This window comes from Barbus barbus, assembly GCF_936440315.1.
Source record: "Barbus barbus genome assembly, chromosome: 46".
In the NCBI taxonomy this organism is placed as follows: Eukaryota; Metazoa; Chordata; class Actinopteri; order Cypriniformes; family Cyprinidae; genus Barbus; species Barbus barbus.
In genome coordinates this window covers 3,747,561-3,770,973 of record NC_136724.1, presented here as the reverse complement: position 1 = coordinate 3,770,973, position 23,413 = coordinate 3,747,561, and the positions used below count along the sequence as shown (strand labels likewise).

General features: G+C 38.4%; 1 protein-coding gene across 7 annotated transcripts in view; it reads right to left on the bottom strand.

Moving 5' to 3' along the window:
• The window catches only part of LOC306864659 (ATP-dependent 6-phosphofructokinase, platelet type-like), a 32,677-nt gene extending 15,236 nt beyond the window's left edge, over positions 1-17,441 (bottom strand). For 2 of the 7 annotated variants that reach the window (XM_079408803.1, XM_079408801.1), the window contains exons 1-12: positions 17,177-17,422; positions 13,812-13,885; positions 12,971-13,048; positions 12,640-12,829; positions 12,214-12,379; positions 12,028-12,072; positions 11,777-11,885; positions 11,081-11,176; positions 8,437-8,529; positions 7,742-7,867; positions 7,267-7,331; positions 5,889-5,958 (exon numbers count right to left, since the gene is read on the bottom strand). In XM_079408803.1, coding sequence (XP_079264929.1) covers positions 5,889-5,958; positions 7,267-7,331; positions 7,742-7,867; positions 8,437-8,529; positions 11,081-11,176; positions 11,777-11,885; positions 12,028-12,072; positions 12,214-12,379; positions 12,640-12,829; positions 12,971-13,048; positions 13,812-13,885; positions 17,177-17,267 — 1,203 coding nt within the window. In that variant the 5' untranslated portion in view covers positions 17,268-17,422. Of the gene's footprint in view, positions 1-5,888; positions 5,959-7,266; positions 7,332-7,741; positions 7,868-8,436; positions 8,530-9,900; positions 9,997-11,080; positions 11,177-11,776; positions 11,886-12,027; positions 12,073-12,213; positions 12,380-12,639; positions 12,830-12,970; positions 13,049-13,811; positions 13,886-17,176 lie in introns of all 7 variants that reach the window. The other 5 variants (XM_079408797.1, XM_079408798.1, XM_079408799.1 and 2 more) reach the window with 5 other exon arrangements.
• Positions 17,442-23,413: the final 5,972 nt, after the last annotated feature.

The window sequence follows — 23,413 nt, the reverse complement described above, 5'->3', positions numbered from 1 at the left end:
AATTTACATTAAAATCACTTCTCATAATCCAGCAAACCGTTTGCTAGCATAAGCCTTCAGCTATATTACTCACTTATGTTCGGTTGTCTATAATAAATACAGCAAGCGTCCCTGTGGATTACTGTAAATCCTGCTGGATATATGCGGCCTGACATATACAGCACATTAAATATGGCCACATTTGTTTATATAACTAGCAGGTATGTGTATATTTGAGGCCTGCTATTTCTTGATCATCATCATGTTTTTGGGTTGACCACTCAATGCCTATTAAGAATTTAACAATGTTTCCAACCAGCTGTGGCTGGTTCATCAATCTGTTTTCCATTCCCATCGGTGCAGGGTAATTTGGTCTTCGGTTTACTCGACACACAGCCCACAGCATCAGAGAATGATTATTGACTAAACACTTCTGGACAAGCGGCTGTTTGACTTTGGTGACCGTGATGAAGCAGCTGTGCCATTCAAGACTCTTGTTTTCTGGTTTACACAAGACTTTTAGAAAAGCAGCATACTAGTGACAAGATGGCGGCGCGAACACATCGCGAGGCTCAGCGTCTTACCAGATTTTGGAAAATAGTGTTAATTTACCTGGTTATTTCACTCGTGTTCGCGCGATCCAGTTATGCGAACTACAGCTATAGTAAACAATCACTTTTGGACATCAACAAACAGTGTTCCAACATAGTTTTAGATCATCCTTTCGACTTCAGCGAACTCCCGCCGGAGCTACTGAGATCACCGCGGACAAGCGGATCACTCGTACCGACCGGAAGTGCTCGGCGTCGGCGTCGAGACCGTAAACAAAGACGGGGAAAGCGTGGAGGGCTGCGTGCTAAGCTAAGGCTAAACCCACATCGACCAGCTCTGCCCAGCATCTTCCTTGCCAATGTACGGTCTCTGATGAACAAGATGGACGAACTAAAGATCTGGACCCTCACACAGAAATGGCTTATGGACTGTAATGTTATGTTCTTCACTGAAACATGGCTCTGCAACGATGTCCCAAACAGCGTGGTGCATATGGATGGACGTGCTCTCTTCAGGGCTGACAGAGTAGCAGCAACCTCTGGTAAAAACAAGGGTGGTGGAGTATGCATTTATGTAAATAAATCATGGTGCAAAGACTCTGTCATTGTTGATACCTACTGCTCTGCTGAGCTGGAGTTCCTGATTATCAAGTGCAGGCCATTCTATCTACCACGTGAGTTTACTTGCATTGTTGCTGCTGCAGTTTATGTACCTCCGGACGCTAATGCTAACGTGGCTATGAAAGAACTCTGTGCTGCTATTAGCAAACTACAAACCCTGCACCCGGATGGAGCCTTTATTGTTGCTGGGGACTTCAATCACTGCACTCTTAGATCTGTTCTCCCTAAATTTAATCAAAATGTCTCCTGCACTACAAGAGGACATAAAACATTGGACCACGTTTATACTAATGTGAGTGATGCCTACAAAGTCACACCCCTCCCCCACCTGGGTCAGTCTGATCACCTCTCTTTGTTCCTGCTCCCCAAGTATACCCCGGTCATCAAACGTGTGAAACCTACAACAAGGACTGTTAAAATCTGGCTGGAAGGTGCTGACTCCACTCTTCAACATCAATTCCAGCTCACAGAATGGAGTGAGTTTGCTGCCCAGGCCACCACAAACTCTCAGATTAACATTGACACTTACACCAACTCTGTCATGGAGCACATCAACAGCTGTGTGAGCAGAGTGACTACACACAAAAAAATAAAAATCTTCCCCAATCAGAAGCCCTGGATGAACAGAGAGGTTCGCCTCCTGCTCAAAGCAAGAGATGCAGCCTTCAGGTCTGGAGACCAGGAGGCTTACAGCTCAGCCAGAGCCAACCTGAGGAAGGGTATCTGCCAGGCCAAACTCACACACAAACAGAAGATTGAAGAACACTTCAATTCTTCAGACCCCCGGCGTATGTGGCAAGGCATACAATCTATCACGGATTACAAACCACCTAACTCTGTGCCCCCCTCCAGCTCTGCCTCCCTCCCAAACGAGCTCAACCACTTTTATGCTCGTTTTGATCAAAATAATAAGGAGATCTCACTCAAAGCTGAGCATCAACCCAGTGAACTGCCTCTCACTCTCTCCACATCAGACGTTTACTCCACTTTGCGTAAGGTGAATGCACGGAAGGCAGCTGGCCCTGACGGAATACCTGGTCGTGTGCTTAAAGCCTGTGCGGAGCAGCTAGCTGAGGTCTTCACGGACATTTTCAATCTGTCCCTGGCCCAAACAACTGTCCCCACTATCTTCAAAACCTCCACCATCGTACCAGTACCGAAACATTCCACTGCCTCGGTCCCTAACGACTTCCGTCCTGTTGCACTCACCCCCATCATTGCCAAGTGTTTTGAGAAACTGGTTGCATCCCACCTAAAATCCTGTCTCCCTGCTACACTGGACCCATTCCAATTTGCCTATCGCCACAATAGGTCAACAGAGGACGCCATCTCAACAGCGCTTCACTCTGCCCTCACCCACCTGGACAGTCAAAACACACATGTGAGAATGCTGTTCATGGACTTCAGTTCTGCATTTAATACAGTAATCCCCTCCAAGCTGATCTCCAAGCTCAGCCAGCTTGGAATCAGCACACCCATCTGTAATTGGATTCTAGATTTTCTGACTAACAGACCTCAGTCCGTCAAGTTAGATAACCTCTCCTCCTCCATCATCACCCTGAACACCGGCGTGCCACAGGGCTGCGTACTGAGCCCTCTCCTGTACTCCCTCTTCACCCATGACTGTGTTCCTGTTTATGGCTCCAACACCATAATCAAATTTGCAGATGACACCACGGTGGTAGGTCTGATCAAGGATGACGATGAATCAGCCTACAGGGATGAGGTGCAGCACCTGGCTGTATGGTGTGCCACCAATAATCTACAGCTAAACACCCAGAAGACAAAGGAGATCATTGTGGACTTCAGGCGGACTAGGAGTCATGCACACACACCCATCTACATCAACGGAGCTGAAGTGGAGCGTGTGTCGAGTTTCAAGTTCCTTGGCATCCACATCTCTGATGACCTCACCTGGTCCCATAACACCTCTACTCTGGTCAAAAAGGCACAGCAGCGCCTTTACTTCTTAAGGAGCCTTAAGAAAGTTCACCTGAATCCCAGGATCCTTGTGGAATTCTACCGCTGTACCATTGAGAGCATACTCACGAACTGCATCTCAGTATGGTACAGCAATTGCTCCGCATCTGACCGCAAAGCACTCCAGCGGGTGGTGAAAACTGCTCAACGGATCACCGGCACCCAGTTAACTTCCATTGAGAACATTTATTATAAGCGCTGTCTGGGCAGGGCAAGAAACATCATCAAGGATGCCTCTCACCCTAACCATGGACTTTTCACCCTCCTTCCATCCGGCAGGCGTTACAGGTGCCTACGCTCTCGCACCAGTAGGCTCAGGAAGAGCTTCTTCCCCGAGGCTGTGACACTTCTGAACGCCACACCACCAATCTAACCTGCACCTGCTTATTACTGCACTGGTCACAGTACTTTAAACACATGCATTTGCACTACTCATATTTTGCACAGACTGCACATCGTTCAAGTCATTACACTATAAACTGTTTAAAGTTGTTACTGTACAAGCACAGTAAACTATTTCTATAAAATATTGCACTACTGCTATTTTGCATAGAATACATTGTTCTATCAATACTTTGCACACTCATCCAGCTGTATTTATTTATTACCACTGTTCTCACGTTTCTGCTGTTCATAATGTGTATATATAATCTGTAATCTATATAATCTACATTGCTCTGTTCATAATGTACATACAATCCCTACATTGCATTCCTATTTTATATTCTGTATATACTCTGCTCAATACTGTATATAGCAATTCCACTGTATATTCTGTAAATCATATCTTCACTTACTCTGCACTTATATGTATATAAAACACTATATTCTTGCACTTCTGGTTAGATGCTAACTGCATTTCATTAGCTCTGTACTTGTACTCTGCATAAATGACAATAAAGTTGAATCTAATCTAATCTAATCTAATACTATGCATCAGTGGTTCACACACTTGGGGGTCGGGACTCATTGGGGGCCTCAGCAACCTGCCCAAAGATAGCTTAAAATAATTTAAAATAGGATAAAACAACTTTAAAGTAAGCTTAAATAGCTAATAATAATAATAATATGTTAGCTGTAATTATTTGAGAATCGGGGTTCTCATAGTCTTGGAAACCCTGGATATAGGAAAATTGTAAAACTGTGATTTATAAACCTGTAAAATAAAATAAAATTGTCACGAATCTGGTCTGTGGACTTCTGTTTACTCACCACCAGAGGTCACTCCTCCATCACATTGACTCTTGCACCACACTACTGTTGCACTTCACCCACGAACTACAATTCCCATCATCCATTGCACTGACGACACATATACAGCTGATTGCACTAATCACACTCACACCTGAGAACCATCACACAATCACACACCCTACTTAAACCATGGACTTCCTCTTCCTCTCTGCCGAGTATTGTATTGCGTTTATCACTCCCCTAGTGTTAGCTGCCTTACCGAGCCATTCTGTGTTTTTCTGTTTAGTTCCAGTATTGTTCTGCATTTATAACTCTTCTAGTTTTAGCTGCGATACGGAACCCACTTTGTTGTCATACTCTTGCCTTGTGTGTTTTTCTAGTGTTTTGATTCTTGCCCGTGTTTCCTGGATTTACCCTTTGCCTTGCCGTTTGGACTCTGTTTGCACCTCTCTTGGACCACTGCTCGTATACTTGGCTTATCTCTCTGCTTTGCCCTGTTGGATATTGTTTGCCGATCGTCGACTCTCGCTAGCCCTAGGATTGCTCTGTGTCTTGCCCGTACCATACCTGTTTGCTGTTGTTTGACCCTGTCTGTTTATAAATAAAAGCTTGCACTTGGATCCGCACATCTCACGTCTTGTTAGCCCCGTTACAAAAAATAGGGAGAAACTGCTATTTGCATAATCATAAATTAGTCTTGTAAATTCACTGTGATTTATAGACCTGATAAAGTCATGGAAATAAGAAAATCTTAAAAGGTCTTAAGATATAATAATAATAAAAATAACATTTTCCAATTGTGTCAAGCTCTAAAATATATTATAGGGTAGAAATCGCTGGAAAACTGCTATGTGCGAAACATAATCATGAATGACTAGTCATGTAAATTCATTGGTAATAAAAAGTGTAAACCCTGAAGAACAATTACTTATTGAAACATCTGGAATGCAATTTAATCATTTATAATTATCTCATTTAATTATGCTATATTCTACATAGACGATTGATAGCTGTAGAAGCTGTTTGTATTCACCACAAAAGCACCATGGTATTGACATCGCAAGCATAGGTTTGTCAGCATATGGCCTGTTTACACATCAATGTCTGTGATTTACAGTCAACTGATTAACAACAATGTGAAGTGGTGTGGAAGGTAACCAATCATAAAAGAGGTCATTTGCATACATATACATTAAATGTTCAATAACAAAAACAGCCTGTTGGTGGAAAATGTTTAGCTAGAAACTCATAGTTTTCGTTCCTGATGTTAGTTTTGAAGCTTTAAAGCAAGCTAACACAACTAAAGGCCCTTTAAGGATTCTTTGACATTGAGATAATAGCTAGAGAATAGAGCTAAAAACAACCGTTCACAAGCAGAAATATTCACACAGGATGTGTGGCAGGACTAATTCATCTTGGTTTCCTCTGGAAGCATCTGCAGTGAGGGCTTGTGAATAGCTAAGTCTGATCCAATAGCATGCTGATGTCAGTCAACAGAGGCGTTTAGTGAAAGATCACCAGGGTAAAACAAACGCAGCATCCCTCTCAGGACCCGACACTTACGTGTGGAAGCTCAGACTCTGGTTTGCGGTGAGCCAGCAGTTTGTAAGTCCTCAGATTGTTCTCAAAGCTCCTGCATGCACACACAAACATATATGTGTTTTATTCTTATATTTAATAAGACAGAAGTGTTATATTTGTAGTTATGCTCAAAATAAATAGAACATAATTTAGCATTCAAAAGTCTGGGGTCAGTAAGATTATTTTTAAAAAGATTACATTAAATTGATCAAAAATGAGAGTAAAGACTACAAAAAGTAAGTAGCTATGTTTCCATCCAAAGATTCGAATTAAACGTTTGTGAAAGACTGGAATATCGCATAAAACATTTGCAAATAATGCACCGTTTCCATTCAACGAGTCAAAGAGAACAAAATAGTGATATTTAGTGCCAGTTTACCAGGAAGAGACTAAGAAAACTAGGAGAAGCCACTGAATATAGTAATTTTCATATTACTTGCACCTCAGAGCGAGCAGACGAAACACAATAGACGCTGTCATTGCTTTCGGAGGCAGATGTCAGCGGATGCATGGAGGAATTGATTCGGTAAATGTGTTTCCATCATAGTTTATGCACATTTTGTCTCATCGGATAAAAAGTTTATCCTACACAAATATGCGTTTGATAAAGTTTTTTATGTGTATTTTTTGAATTTATGTGCATCTGGGCGTTTCCATCCAGCATTTTTTTTTTTTTTTATGCGACATTCCAAAATGCGCATAAAAATAGGTGGATGGAAAGATAGCTATTGTTACAAATATAGATCTCTGAAAGATCATGTGACACTGAAGACTGGAGTAATGATGCTGAAAATACAGCTTTGCATCACAGACATAAATGACATTTTAAAATATATTAAAATAGAGAATAGCTATTTTAAATTTGTATAATATATAATAGTGCTGTAAAATGATTAATCGCATGCAAAATAAAAGTTTTTTGTTGTATATTTATTATGTATATATAAATACACGCATACTGTATATCTTTTGAAAATATTTAAGTTTCTACGTATATATATATATTTAAATGATTTTATTTGAAATTATATATAAATGCATTTAATATATAAACATATTTTTCTTAAATATATACATGCGTGTGTTTGTATTTATATATAAATAATAAATATACACAGTATGCACACACATTATGTACTGTAAACAAAAACTTTTATTTTGGATGCGATTAATCATTTGACAGCACTAATATTTAGCAATATTACTGTTTTTACTTTATTTTTTGTCAAATTCAGCCTTGGTGAGCAAAGGAGACTTCTTTAATAAATCTTACTACTAGCGACTCAAGCTACTCACAGTTGGAAATGACACAAAATATTTAGCCACACCACAAGTTACAAATAAAACATAGGAAACACACCTGCCACGTAGCTGCACAGCCTCTTCAAATCTTTTCTCATCCATGGCCTTCTGCACCTCCTGAGTCTAAAAGACAAACATAAACACTTACATTATACTTTAAATGTTATGATACATGATTTCTGGCTTGAACTGACTTATTAGAAACAATATCTGGATCATAATCCATTTTAACATTGAAAAAAAAAGAAGTTATATTTTGCAAAGTTCATTTTTATATGAACAATCCCTATAAAAATAAAAAAATTCTAATTTACATTACTGTAATGAAGTAAAGTGAATCATTTTGACACAGTTTATATTTCACTAAATGTAATTAGATATTTAAATTGAAATAAAGTCATAGCGATGCAAATGCCGGAATGATTCACGAGTGCAGCAGTAATGCTGTGTTCTCATTCCTCTGCTGAACTGTGTGAGTGTGGATCTTTATTATCGCAGCACTAAACCCGACGTGGCATCTGTCCAAGTCTTACCATCTGCACACACTCCATGAGGGGCAGCCGCACAGACTGGTTCCCACACAAAGACACCACGCATGCTGCCGTGTTTGCAGTGGTCTCAAGCAGCGCCAGAACCGCCTCCACACCCATACGACTGGCCTGACAACAAACACAAAACAGCATTGCAATCTGTAGTCAGCTCTAATGTAATCTTAGTCACTTTATGCATAGAAATAGGTTTTATTCGGTGTAAACAGAGAATGTCATTTTAAATCCTCCTGGAATTACATACTTTACTTTTTTTCACCCTGCACTAAGAACTCTAACATGTGTTCAGTAAATATATTTAATCTGAAGTATTGCTTGTGTGTTATGTTTAAGCAGACAGATCAAATTTTATGACCAATTTATACATGTCGAATCCAAGGCTCCAGCTACTGTAAGTGTTATTTGTGATCGACAGCATGCCAGAGAAGATGTTCATAAACAATGTTGAAAATAAATAAAAAATACCCCCAGAAGACCACTTAGGAAAAACGCTTAAGTGCTTTTGTTCCTACATTATTATTTTCTTTTTTTTCATATCCCGAGGGTGCACTTGAGCCTTTATTTTGTGCTTCATCATTGTGGAAACAGCAGAGCACGTGCAGCGTGTGGACATCAAATCTGTTTATGTACTTAATGTAAGCTGCCCAACCCTCCTGTTTTTATCTTCGAGAGTTTCTCACCAGAATCCTGTCAAATGCTGAGGGGGTCCCTCCTCTCTGGACGTGCCCCAGGATGGTCACACGTGTGTCGAAGCCCAGACGCTGAACCACCAGCTGGAGGGGTAATAAAGAAGAATTAGAGTTGAATTATAGGAATCAAGGGAATTTTAGAGGTTTTAGGTCATATTCTGTTTAAAAAAAAAAAAAAACTTGTCCACCACGCAAGATATAATAAAAAGCTAAACCCAAGTTGTTGTTGTTGTTGTTGTTTTTTTATTTTTATTTTTTTATTTTAAGTACAAATTATCACCATAATCACAATTAACCATACAGTAAATAATATGTTAATAATTAAGTGAACCCCAAACTGAAAATTATGTTGTCATTTACTCATTATCTTTTGAAACCCCTATGACTTGGAACACAAAAGGAGATATTTATATGTCCAGGTTGCTTAAATGTTGGTCTGTGTCTAACATAAAGCTGTTGTATGATTTGGACTATAGTGCACAAGTTGTATGGAGCACTTTTGTAATATGTTTATAGGTGTGCGTGTTTGTGTATTTTCGTAAGAGTTTGCCCCTGGTCACTTTTAATTTATTGAAGAGGAAAGGGCTAGAATTCTACAAAATATACCCTTTTGTGTCCCATTGAAAAAATATAGTCACATGAGTTTGTAATTACATCTGAGTCACAGTAAACAATGACAGAATTAGCATTTTTGGGTGAACTATTCCTTTATATGTTTTACTAAATTGAAGTGTTATACACTATTAGGTTAATTAATGATAAACCTTTGTACAAGCAAAAAAAAAAAAAAGACAGGAATATCTGATAATAATGCATGCATTTAACATAAAGATTCAAAAGAAAGCTGCAACGCACATGCAGAGAACAGGAAATGTAGCATTAATTGGTGAAATCAGAACAGCGTTCCATGCTAGTCAGTAAATCATTGTAAATAGTTCAGGAAATGTACTCCCACTCTGTGTAACACAAACCACCGTGATGCTGGTGTTAAATTGGCCATAATCTCCCATTTGTATGATATTTCTATGATATTTTGTGCCTGGATAAGGCTGGGCCCCCACATATGTACAGTACATGTACCCCATTTCTCTATGATGTTCTAATAAGTTGATTTTTCAAAGTGTTCATCTGAGGTGTCATTTATGTCCGTATCACAAAAAAGCAACAAGATTTGGAATGTTTAAAATTTAGGGTAAACTGTAAAGCACTGGAAGATGTGCATGCTCCTGCTTAAGGTAGCATTCAAAACGCTTACACACTGATGCCGTGCAGTAGGTAAGATATACAGTAAGTAGAGGATAGCCGTAGCTGGTTATGTTCAGAGGTGACCTTACCAGAAAGAGCGTGTGTTTAAGCAAACCACACCGGACAAAGCCAGAGAGGGCAGACATACAGAGCTCACAGAGGTCAGGGGTCAATGCATGAGCTGGATCTCTATGCACCTCATGTACTTACATTCTTTACATGTTCTGAGGTAATGGCCTTGTTGTTACGATCAATCGCACCTTCAGCTACTATTATGATATTCAGCCTTTTCATTCCTGCCCGTTTCTAAGAGGGTAAGAGACACGTCACAAACCGAAGACAAAACAGCAGGAGAGATTCAAAAAGCTGGAATTCAGGCTGCAGAAGCGGCTCCATACTGAAACACCAATCCAACTTTTGCTTACCCAACCGGATATTTAACCACGACACCATACAACCCAGTTAAGGTGCATTCTCACTGACAGCAATTCAATTGTTTGCCAAGTTTCTGCACTGCTGGTCAAGGTCTTAAAGTAGCTATACAGTTGGTCACCAAGCTGCTGTAATACTGGTTGAGATCTCCAAGTTGCTGTCCATATACTTTTCGTTCAGTGTTGCCAAGTTGCTGTACTGTTGATCATGGTCACCAAGTCACAATAGATTTCATCAAGGGTTCCAAGATGCTGTTTTGTTGGTCATGATCTCCAAGTCACTGTCCATATTCTTTTGGTCAATGTCACCAAGTTGCTATAATGTTGGTCAGTGTCTATGTGGCTTTGCTGTTGATTAAGGTCTTAAAGTCATTGTATTATTGGTCAAAAACAATATTGTTAGTAACCAAGTTGCTATACTTTGGTAAAGGTTGGCCAGTGTCTACAAGTTGCTTCTGCATGTTGTTGCATGTCCACAAGTGGCTGTACTGTTGGTCAAGGTCAATGCAGCCATTATAATGTGGGTCAGCAAGTTGCTGTGTTGTTTAGAGTCACCCAGTTGCTTTACTTTTGGTTAAGTCGCCAAGTTGTTGCACTGTTCACCAAGTCAGTGTTCGCAGATACTGTTACTGTTGAATTCACTATAACTATTTTCAAATTTTCCACATCAATGTACTTACGGTCAAGGCCAGTAAGACTCTGTACTACTGGTTGCTATCAAACGGCTGTATCTAAATGCTGTATCCGATTCCCGTTGAAAAAGAGTGACTTATCAAGTTATAAATGCAAATTGCTGTCACTATGAAAGCCCTTGTACATTGTATGGTGTGTAGTAGAATCTGTGAATGTGTTTGCAGCAAGTCTTTAAATCTCTTTGGAGTCTTATTGGCGATGGGCCACTCCAGTTATGGACCATTCCAGATTTTTGCTCTCTCCCTTTGAAAACATTCAGTACTCACATCCTTGACTATACTAGAAGTAATAGCTTTTCCATGTCTGTCAATGGCTCCTTCAGCGACTATGATAATGTTCAACCTTGAACCTCTGGATCGCGTCTGGGGCAGTGAACACATTTGTTTCACAAAAAACACAAGCATGTTACAAACAGAAGAGTATGTACCAATTGACATTACATACTGGGACTAGTGGAAAATGATTTATTGTATGCAGTTGTGGATAAATGGGATTAATACGTAATGTAAATATGTAACCTGTAAATGTTTATGTACAACCAATCTTGAAGAGTAGTGATGCTGCTAACTTGACTTGTATTTTAGTAGTGTGTCTGTTTCGCATACGTTTTTCAACTGATAAATCCATAATAAATATCACACACTTCTAGAATGTCTCTAACAATTTGTGATGGAAAGCTATGCATTTCGGTGAATAGATTTACCTTCATAAAAAGTGATGCTTAACTGTAGTTAATCCAGTTGACATTATATCTTGCATTATATCTTAGAGTCACTTCCCTAACACTGTGCACAACCACACAGTGGTTACAGCTTACTTTAATGGTTTTGACAATTTTCCAGGTGAAAAAAATAGTAAGAATAAACCTGAATGTAATACAAGTGTGACCACCTGACTAACATGAGAAGTTTATCAAGTGTGCTGCATGTAGTTTAGTGAGAATGTATGTATTTTTGTTTTACCGCAGAGAGTTTTTGACACATTTTCTCTTCCCAGCCATCCTCAGGAGGCATTTCAGGAATCAACACCCAATCGGCTCCACATGCCAGGGCACTCACCAATGCCAGATAGCTTTACACACAAGCAGATACAGATATATAGTATACAGTGTCTTATTTGACAGTATGCAGCACGCAAACACCATGCCAATCATACAGTATGTTTTGAACAAATCCAGGCCAAAATAGTTGGTGATAATATGTAAGAATCTTACCCACAATGTCTGCCCATCACCTCCAGTACAAATGTCCTCTGGTGACTGTAATCCACAAAGAATGATTAGCTTAATGAGAATCATTCAAAAACTGGCTTGTTTTCACAAGGTGCTTTTAGATGATATCATTCTAGATTCATGTAACTTTTGAATTATTCTTTGTTGAATTATGGACTGTTGAAGTACCTCTGAGCTGTAGTCATAATTGCATCCACCACCTCAATGATTCTGTGGAGGGCTGAGTCTGTTCCTATTGTCATGTCGGTGCCACAGAAGTCATTGTCAATAGATCCCACCATGCCCACAATGTGAAGAGCAGAGTATTTCTGAGCTGCCTCTTCATCAATCAGACCTGCGATTAAAAACAGCAACAAAAAAGCCTGTTAGATTAGAATCTGGCCAAATTTTTATTTTTTTATTTTTTTGTATATCAAATTTCTGTGTTTGATCTGGCTAATTTGATTTGGCTAATTTAAGCCTAATTGCAATATTTTCAAAATTCTGATAAATTCATGTAAATGTTTTGAACAGCTAAAATGTTTTGCATGTGAATTTGTACATAATATAGCCCTCAATTAACTTTATTTATATTGTGTCATCTGCAGCTCATACCTTGCTGGACCAGCTCTGCCAGCAGGCCACTCCACTCCTCTCTGAAGAGATTGGCCCCGGTCAAGCTGCCATCTCCACCAATCACACACAGGTTAGTGATGCCCCTCTGCACCAGGTTATGAGCCGCCTTCAGACGACCTTCGTGCATGCGGAAATCTTTGCATCGTGCGCTACCGATAACAGTGCCACCCTGAAACACAGTCGTACAAAATCTTAACCACTGCAAACATGAAATGGAAAAGCTATTGTCCCATTCATCTTGTGACACTAGCAGCACTGGTATGTACGGTACGAGTGCTTTGGGGGGCTGTATGCTTCACATCACACTCACCATTTGCAGCATGCTGGACACACTCTCCCATGTCGCCTCTTTGATGTTGTCGCCTCCATCCACCATACCCTGATATCCCTGTACAACACACAAACATGCATTTAAAATCACACCTCTTATCCTTGAATGACCTCTTAGTTACCAGAAATGAATTCAAGTAATCATATGAACCAGCTTACAGAGATTGGCAGGCAAAGGTCTGTCTTGCCAAAGACATGACTTTATGTTTACAAAATGCCCCTGCACGGCACAAGGTGAAGTGTGTCATTTCTGCACCCCTAGCAAATGCTTATTTTTGCAAATGCGACAAACAAATGATTTAGCAAGCCAAATGACACGCTTCTGCTTTAAGACTGAGGGTGGAATCACGAGAAAATGGATGTGTGGGTTTCTTCACTGAAGCAGTTGCATAAAAGCAGAGTGGGTGAAGATATTCGGCCTATCACAGCCAGACATCTCTTCAAGCAGGACAAAGATGCTATGTGATGCTAATGGAAAAAATTGTGTTTATATGAGGCCACATAGACTGGGCTTTAATTCAAACCACTGTGGAAACGCGTCTGCTATGCCAACAACTCTGAAATTGATTAATATTATGTGCAATACATGACTTATTTCACTAAAACGCCTGTGTGTATTCACAATACTTCTTAAGTAGAAACATTTCTATATTGGAAATAAATGACTGGCCATTGAGAGAGAGTGAACAGCAACATTGAGAGTCATTGCACTCATATGTTAAACAGCAATGACATAGTTTGTCTTATTAATGTTTATACAAGCTATCTCATTCTGATGAACAGAATCATCAGAATTCTGTAGAAATGAACTAGAGTCTGACCTCATGAACGAAGTACACTTTGGCTCCAACATATATTCCCATTCGGACCACAGCCCGAACAGCAGCATTCATTCCTGCATGCAGAGGAACAACAAGACAGATCACGTTAGAAGGATATCTGTAGAAAAATACTGGGAAAGCAGGTTAGAACTGGCTGTTGCAGCATATTATAAAAACTTGCAGGCCTCTCTGAGGTCCTTTCCTGCCATATTTGGTCAAATGTTGCTAGCCTCCTCTTATAATACCTCACACAAATGAATTTATAAAATTGGTTAGAGCTTGTAATTTGCTATATTTGCTCACTGAAAGCTACACTGCTGTTACTAGGCAACACAGGAAAGGAATGAGTACGCAGAATCAGTGTGAAAAGCAGAACAGCTCGAAAAGCAAAAAAAATCGAAATATTGAGAAAATCGCCTTTAAAGTTGTCCAAATTAAGTCTTTAGCAATGCATATCACTGATCAAAAATTAAGTTTTGATATGTTTACAGTAAGAAATTTACGAAATATCTTTGTGGAACATGATATTTACTTAATATCCAAATGATGTTTGGGATAAAAGAACAATTGATCATTTTGACCCATTCGATATATTTTTGGCTATTTCTACAAATATACCCGTGCTACTTATGACGGGTTTTGTGGTCACATTTGGGTTTATGTACATGCTTTATTTTTTAAGATTAATTGTTTTTCCAAGGTTTGAAAGTCTGACAGTAATCAAAAGCAATCAAATGTATACATTCATTGAAATAGTTACACTACTTGATACGTTTTAAATAGGGAAACATGTAATATGTAACCTTCATTGATAATCGTCCTCTTTAGTGAGCTGTTGACACTAAATGCCTGGTGGTTTCTAGATGGTTGCAAGTCAACACCTGAGTCAACAGTCTCTCTGGGCCTGCCCTGTAGATACAGTATTGATTGGGTTCCCCTAGTCTTTGCGCTTTTCCCCCACCTGTTCGCCAGGCAAAATGTTACGTCTGATGTCAGATGTGTCAAGGTGAGAAATCTGCCCTAGAGGCTGTGAAAAATTCAGTGTCACCATGAGCTCAAGCTTTTGAGTTTGTCACTGTCGATCAATTTATCTAAATAGACAAAGAATGCAGTCCTGCTATTTATGTTCTGCAGCTGCTTTAAACATCTAAAGTGCTAATTGAGTGAATTCATCTATAACATTAGGATACGTGCCAATATACATTAATTACATTTTGAAATTCTTTAAAATATAAAAGTATAAAATACATAATTATATTTCACAATTGTACTGTTTTACTTTATTTTTGATCAAATAAATGCAGCCTTGGTGAGACTTAATTCAAAAACATTTAAAAATCTTACAGACCCCAAACTTTTGAATGATCGTGTATGTACATACTACAAATAAAATAATTTTACAGATGCTATGCAATCAGTCAATCAATCAAAATATATTTAACATGAGTATATATTATTGTTATAAACATTACAATTACAAGTATTTATGTAATACTTTACAATAAGGTTAAATTAATTAAAATTAACATTAGGTATCATTAACAACGTTTTTTTTGTAATAGGTTAAGCCACTGGAATGACTAATATTGCATGTAAGTTACATCAGATCAGTCACTACAGAAATGACACATTCCATCTATGGTGACTCATTAACTACTATGAAATTTAATGTGATTTTTTTTTTTTTTTTACACAGTAACCTACACTGCAGTCCAAAACAAGGACATTTGCATTTCTCATAAGAGCTGCAGTGAAGTCCCTTGTGAAGAAGTACACTTTAGCATAAAAAGAGTAGCCTAATACTTTAATTTAAGGCCTGGTTTCACAGACAGCGTTTAGACTAAACCAGGATTAGGCCATAGGACATTTAAGTAATTTTTATAAACGTGCCTTAGAAAAAAACATTGCTGGTGTGCATCCTGAGACGAAATAAAGGCACTGATATATTTTAAGATCAGTCAGTGCAAGTTTCTTTCAGTTGAAACAGCTCACACTTAGATTTTAGATTTAGGTTTAAGACTTGTCTGTGAAACCGGGGGTAAAGGTAATACTTTAAAGTAGCACCTTTGATGCAATTTTTAAGTTTACAGTCATTGAAGTGCACTATATTTAAGTGCACTCGAGTGGCTTTTTATGCAATTAATAGTTTCTTAAAAAATATTCTTTTAAGATTTGAAGTACACTAAAAAATCCACATTCAAGCACTTTTTTTTTTTTTTTACAAGTGGTGCATGAATGTAAAATATAACATTTTCCTTAAGGAAGTACTAGTCTTTTAAATTAAGGTACAAGTGTGTCTGTGCACATCTGAACTAACTGATTGTATTCAAGACAATATTGTTTAATACGAGTAAGATTCACAAAAGATAGAAACCTCTTAAGGTAACAACTGCTCCTTTTACAGCGAATGTGTGTGTTTTTTATTACAGTGACTTCGGTTTAAAGCCGTGCGCGTTTGGGCACATGACTCATTTTCCTGTGACCTAACTCCTCGTCCTCACGTACGCATCCTTCACACTTCCTACACCCTCAAAATCACCTAAATCACCTCTTCTTTACAAAACACGTCACTTAATGAAGAAATGAGCTTTAAAACATAAACGCGAGAAAGCCACGTGAAACGCGCAGCGACTTCCTGGTTGATGAAGACGCAAACTCGTCGTTTCGTTGATTGACAGACAGAAAAGCGCTGATATGAGGTAATTTAACACAGAGATTATGGTTAATGTTAAGCAAACATAAGCACGCATCATAATCTGTTAGGCTGGATGGAGACAGTGAAGGTCACATGGTTCCGCAATGCAGTGCCATGTACTGATTCCGGAATAAATATAATTAATTTACATAAACACCAGCGCAACAGAGACATAAACTAAAGCTGTCTGCTATCTGAAAACATTATGATAGAAATGAAAGCTTACATATCATCTGACATGAGCTTAGATGCATTTACTGTGAGCTGCTTCATCCTCCTCCTCCTCCTCACCATCATCTCAACCTGCGTTTCTACCAACATTAACCAATATAAACTAATAACACGGATCCTAAACATCAACATGTAGGCCTATCGCTCAAACATAACACAGTGCCATTGTGATTATCTTCAGACCTGCGAGGGCCATTTAATCCATCCTGACGAGAAGCAAACCTAAAGTAAGAGATTATAACAAACTTGCCCGTTTAACAGTGTAACGTTACAATGTAACAGAACAGCCAATGTAACGCTGGTAATAGTGTAACAGAATGTTGCCAAACGTGAAACTATGACCATTCTGAACACATTGACTCAATATATAACTGATAATAAGGACTTAAAGTTATACATTAAAACACAATGTAAACAGAAAGAGATGTGAGAATGAAACCTTGCGCATCTCCTCCGCTCGTCAGCACAGCTATGGCTTTCCCAGCACCCGTCAGGCTCTCAAAGAACTTCTTGTTGTCTGTCTGAGCCATTGTCCCTTTTAATACTTACAATAGGTTAACATACAGTAGAGAATAAATTAAATTAAATGAAGTTTGAAACTCTAGTATCCTCCCCTCTCCTCTTCTCTTCTCTCTCCAGAGGTCTCCTGCAGCACGTCCTTCGCTGCCCCTCCTGAACCTGCAGCGATAATATCCGTGACTGACAGCCCTCTCAGCCAATGGCTGCTCAGATCACGCGTCCTGTCGGAATTTTAACCAATAGTAAACGCTGTCGGCGGCGTTTCCGCGTTGGAGGATTATGTAGGCGGGACGTTATGTTGGCATTTGACAAATATGGTCCGGCTAGCAAGCTGTGAGATGCTCAAAGAGCAAGATCGTTGAAATCAAATTTACAGTAAGTTTATTTGTGTACAAGTAAATTAATAATTAAAGTGAACTTTGGCGTTATTATAATAGTGCTAGTCATATTAGTGGCTTGATGCAGCTGCTATTTTTAGAATATGCTGCCGTCTGTTGGTTTGTGTCAAAAACTGCAAGGAGATGCCATTATAGGAGCATCATTCACAATCAGGCCTGTAAGGTGTCGTTTTCAGACAATATGATTTCTTGAAAAGAATAAATGTCAGAAAACCACTTTTGGAATGGAAATCATATTCTGATATCCCTAAATTAACAATTTTTTTTTTTTGAAAGTTTATGTGTGATTTAAAGATGATACACGGTGCAACTTTTTTAAACAATGTTGCTTGAGCACTTTCCTATTGAGAGTGTGTAACAAATTTCTATCTGGATATTTTAGATCGGTTGTGGGCCCTGTGGTTTTAACATTGCCCAAAAGTTTTCCCAGTGTATCATCAGATTTGTTTATGTAGATGTTGTAATATAAAATGCAGTTTCAAACACCATATATAACAGAATGATGATTTTATCAGTTTTCTTTATTATGCTTGTTCAAGTGCATTAACATTAGGTAGGAACATTGTTAGTACAAATATATATGTCAGAAGTTCAGATCATCTATTAACAATAGCATAGAAGACTCACATTTTAACACTAAAACATATAAATAACAATAATAATAATCTCACATTCTATGTATTACAGTGTTTGCATTCCATTCCAATTTTATTAGAAAAATAGAAAAACTACATATCGATCAAGCTTATCTCACACAGCAATAAACTCAAAAAATCATGAATTTGAAACATTTGCAATGTACATTTCTTAAAATATATCTATATATATACATTTATCCATCAAGCTTATTTCTTAAATATAAGCATTAATACATGCATGATAAAGTCTCTAACGTCGCTGTCTGTCAGAGCGTTTCTCCAGCCTCTGAAGAACCTCCCTCACTTTTGAATTAATGATTTCCCATGCACATTGCGAGTGGGACTGAAAAAAATAGAAATATATAGACGTTAATATGGATAGATAAAGACAGACAGATGGATAGACAGACAGACAGATGAATACTTTAGGATCTTACCTTTTTCTTAAGAAAAGCTTTCAATTTGTTGAAGCATGTGGTCACAGGCTCATTTTCAGGATTGCCAGAGTGATGAATCTACCAAAAAAACAAAAACACAACTTAATTATCATGTTGATAATGAGCTGTGTAGTTGTATTATACTTTATAATAACACATTTGTGATTCTTACACATTTGCTCAGGGTGTGGTGGGTGTGATGAAGGGCCTCAATAAACGTCTGTGGGTTTGGGTTCTCCCTGTACATTGTTTCTGTATTCTTGACAATGTCGATCAGAAGAATTGCATTATGATCCACCTGTGAAGAGCAAAACATGAATCTTAGTATTAGGTTTTTTTTGTCTGTCTGTCAAACCTTATAAAAAACATTATTTATCAGCAACATATGGAGTAGATGTACAAACCACATTGGCCAAGTGACGTGGATCACACAAACTGCCTTCTTCATAATCAAATGCACAGTCGTGAGATATCGCAGTGCCCTTTGAAAACACAAAGCATATGTGTATTCTAAAATTGCACGTTTAGTACAAATCAGAATTATGTTGTTTTAAGGACATTTACCATTGAATTTAATGACTGAATGAGATGCTCCCATTTGATGCGTCTTGCACACTCCTTATGGGCTTCCAGCAGAGATATGAACATGCAAACGATGGTGATTCTAATCCAGAACATATTTTCTGAAATCATGTAATAAATCTTCATTAGTAAGAAAATTGAGAATTACATTTAAATGTTAAATACAGTACATGCAAATCATACGTAACACTTTGAAAAATTTGCTCACCTGTTGTAGTTCTACTGTTTTTTAGTGAGTGCAGCTGAAGCTGAGATGCTGTGAGATGCTGATGTGACATTGTGCTTTGCCTTTTATACCTTGAGAAGTGACACCTGGGATTCCACACTTGTCAGGCTGGGTCAAAATGAAACAGGCCAGAAACACTGACCACACCTGTCAGGTAGGTGATGCCCAAATTCTGGTATTCCTTGAGGAAGTTCCTGTCAGTGGAAATCGTGGGGGCGTTCAACTGACACTGTAGACGGCTCATTAGAACACTGTTGCAACTGTTTTTCCACAGTTTAAATATGATTTCTATTATTTACATTTGCTATGAAAGTTCTAAGCATAGTTACAATTTTAAATTTTATATATTTTAGTGCATTTTAGTGTTTATACTGTTTTTTGTTGTCATTTTAGTTAACAATAGTTAGTTCTGCATCCACATTTATATATAATATAAATAATAAATAGTATAATTTTGTTTTAACTACTTGCTAAAACTGAAAATTCAGTTATTATGGTAATTCAATAATTATTAAAAATGAACTCAATTAGATAGTTGAAAAACAGAATACAACAGGTAACGAGTACGGGAAGCAGAGAAGTATGACGAGAAAAAAACACCCAGATATAACGGTAAAGCATTATTTTATCAGAAGGATAAGATGCATTGTTCTGTTGCTATTGACGTAATTTCATTTCCCTCAGGCACCTTGATGCGTCGTTATGATGAAAGTTGGACGGTAGCTTGTGTGCTGGAAATGAAAGTGAAAGTACTCTCACTATTCATGCTGACACAAGAGATTCACTTTAGTGGAACTGAACAGCAGTTGGTGGAGATGAGTTGGTATACAGCACATTTTTCTCTTAGCCTATTGTACTTAATGGCCTCTTACAACATGCAGCATGTGGCAAAACATATGCACAGCAAAGTGAAAACATTAATTTATTAAGGAGATTATCAATAAACATTGCTTTGCACAATCAAAGCTTGCACAAAGTGTTTTAGGTCTTCACAGTCATGGAAAACTAGGAGATATCAGGGAATTTGAATGTTATTTTCAGGCCTAATCATAGAAATGGGAAAATTGGGAAATCTCAGAAAAAAAGCCATGGAAGTTTCTAGGTCATAAATGTACTGTTGCAGGTGTGTTTGTTAACACAAATATCTAATCAGCCAACCGCAACCTGATTTCATGATGAAAATGTACCTGTGGGAACTTTTTTGCAAGACGCGAAATACGTACCTCCATGTCCACTGGGGGTGCTAAAGATGACGTACATATGGTACGTTTTATATGACGTTGCACTACACCTAAACCTACCCGATAGTATGAACAAAAGCAAATGTGACGTAAAATCACAATCGCAAGCATGCCATTTTAGCTTTATTTAAAATGATTCATCTCTCATCATGAATCATATTTTTCACAGGATTCTTACCCAAGGATTCCGCATCCTAAATCCAATTCTGCGCCAGCTGAGCTACCAAGCAAGCTTGTTACGTCCCAGGTGTTGTGACTATTTTCGACTCCCTGACAAATTATAACCCCCCTCGTTGAAATCGCTACCTGATTGCCTAATCCTAACCCCACCCCTAATCCTAACCCCTCCCCCACACCTAACCCTAAACCTAACAATACTAGGAGGGTAATAATCTGGTGGGGGTCAGAATTCAGCACCACACCGGAAAGCAAAACATATGGAGCTGTAATCATAACTGTGTACAAAAACAATTACAAGTAGTCAATGTTTTACCGCCTCGGATATGTGCATTTGCGTCTGCCATGTAAGCGGGCAAATCGGTATAGACCCCTGTCAATGTGAGTTGTTCAATATTGAAAAAGCGACAGTGGTGAATGACGTCAACTCAGGTGGATGCTTTTCTAGGTCAGTACGCAGTGTTGCGAAGTCCACGGTTTTCCTGTGGAATTGGGATTATTTTACACTTTTGCCGTGGGTTGATTTTTAGTCTGTGAGTTAAAGCGATTTCGATGTTGAGGGACCCCCGTCAGAGGGGAAAACCACTGAAAAACGCGATTGGGCTAGTTTTAAATAGCAATTGGGCTGGTTTTGTTTTTCAGACCTGGAAACCCTGTCAGTACATCTAACTTGGGTTGTTTTGCCAAGTATTAATGCTGCCTATATTGGATTATTGTAAATACGTGTTTCTTAATAAAAAATTAGACGTACACCTCTCAAGTTGAATTCACTACTGGAAAGCTCAAAGATAATTTTGATACCAGATTTTCCAAGTTGGGCGAGCCATAAACTTTAAACATAATGGAGGGGACTACCATTGCTGCTGTCAATGCTATTCTATATTAGTTTTTTCCACAATAACTACATCACTTTGTCCTGTCGTTAAAGTAGTGTGTTTATAGGCTATATATGAACAGTCATTTGAAGCATATTGTATGTTGGCTGTGGAATCAAGGCATTTACAAATATGATTAAAATATGAGACAAAACTACAGAATGTCACGTTTTATTATTGGATGATTCAACACATAGATGTTTTACCAGCTAAGAAGTTCAGCACTTTTAGAGTTTCATCCCTCTATCTGATGTGAGCATAAGTATTGGAACAGTTGCCTCATGAGGGAGCTGACTTTGAGAGAAAAGCAAGCAATTTGGATGCTAAAAGAAGAGAGGAAGTCAATTAGAGCTCTAGCAAAAACAAACGACATGGAGAAATCAAGAGTTTATAAACCACCAGCGACACCAGCAACCAACAACTACCTGATGAGTTGAAAAAAATGAGAAAACAACAGTAGTTGATGACAGACAAATCATAAAAGCTGTGAAAATTAACCCTAAAAGACGTGTCTGTAAAATCAGCAACAACTTCCAGAAAGCTGGGGTGATGCTCTGACAATCTACTGTCCTCAGGAGACTTTGACACAGAATTACAGATGCTACACAGCAAGATGCAAACCTCTGACCAGCACCAAAAATAGAAAGGAAAGATTAGAGTTTGCAAAAAGCACAAAGGTGAGCCAGAAGAGTTTTGGAACTGTGTTTATGGACCGATGAGACAAAGATGAACCTTTATCTAAGTGATGGGAAAGCAAAAATGTGGAGGAAAAAAGGAACTGCAATGATCCCAAGCATATAGCCTCATCTGTAAAGCATGGTGGAGGTGGTGTCATGGCATGGGCATGCATGGCTGCCTCTGGAACAGGCCCTCTCAACTTTACTGATGACTTAATGTATGATGACAGGAGCAGAATTAATTTGGAAGGGTACAAAACCATCTTGCCTACCAATATTCAAGAAAATGCCACCATATTGCATCAGGACAATGACCCAAAACACCCTGCCAGTTCAGTCAAGGAATTTATAAGGGCAAAGAAATGGAAAGTCTTAGATTGTCCAAGTCAATCTCCAGATTTAAATCCGATTGAATAGAGTCTGGTGATGTCTATGGGTCACAGGGATCTGCAACTAAATAATAGCTTTTAATCTTTTATATCTGCCTTATGTTCAACTGTCCCAATACTTATGCTCACATCAATGAGTGGGATGAACTCTAAAAGTGCTGTTCTTTCTATTTGGTTAAAAATGTATGTGTTGAAACGGCTAATAATAAAATGTGACATTCTGTAGTTTTGTCTCATATTCATCTTTTAATCATATTTGCAAATGTCTTGACTCCACAGTCAACAGAGCAATTTTGTCTTTACTGCTCCAATACTTATGGAGGGGACTGTATATGTACTTTTTGTAATTCTGTGACTTATGAATGATTGGGAATCAAGCGTGGAAGCCCTTGACCTTTTAACCCATTTTTTACTTGAAACACAAGTACCTATTTGCCTGTAAATGTGTTTGTGACGATGCTCTGATCTGATGCTATTATTGGAAAAGAAAACTGAAATTCATTGGGGACAACAGTTC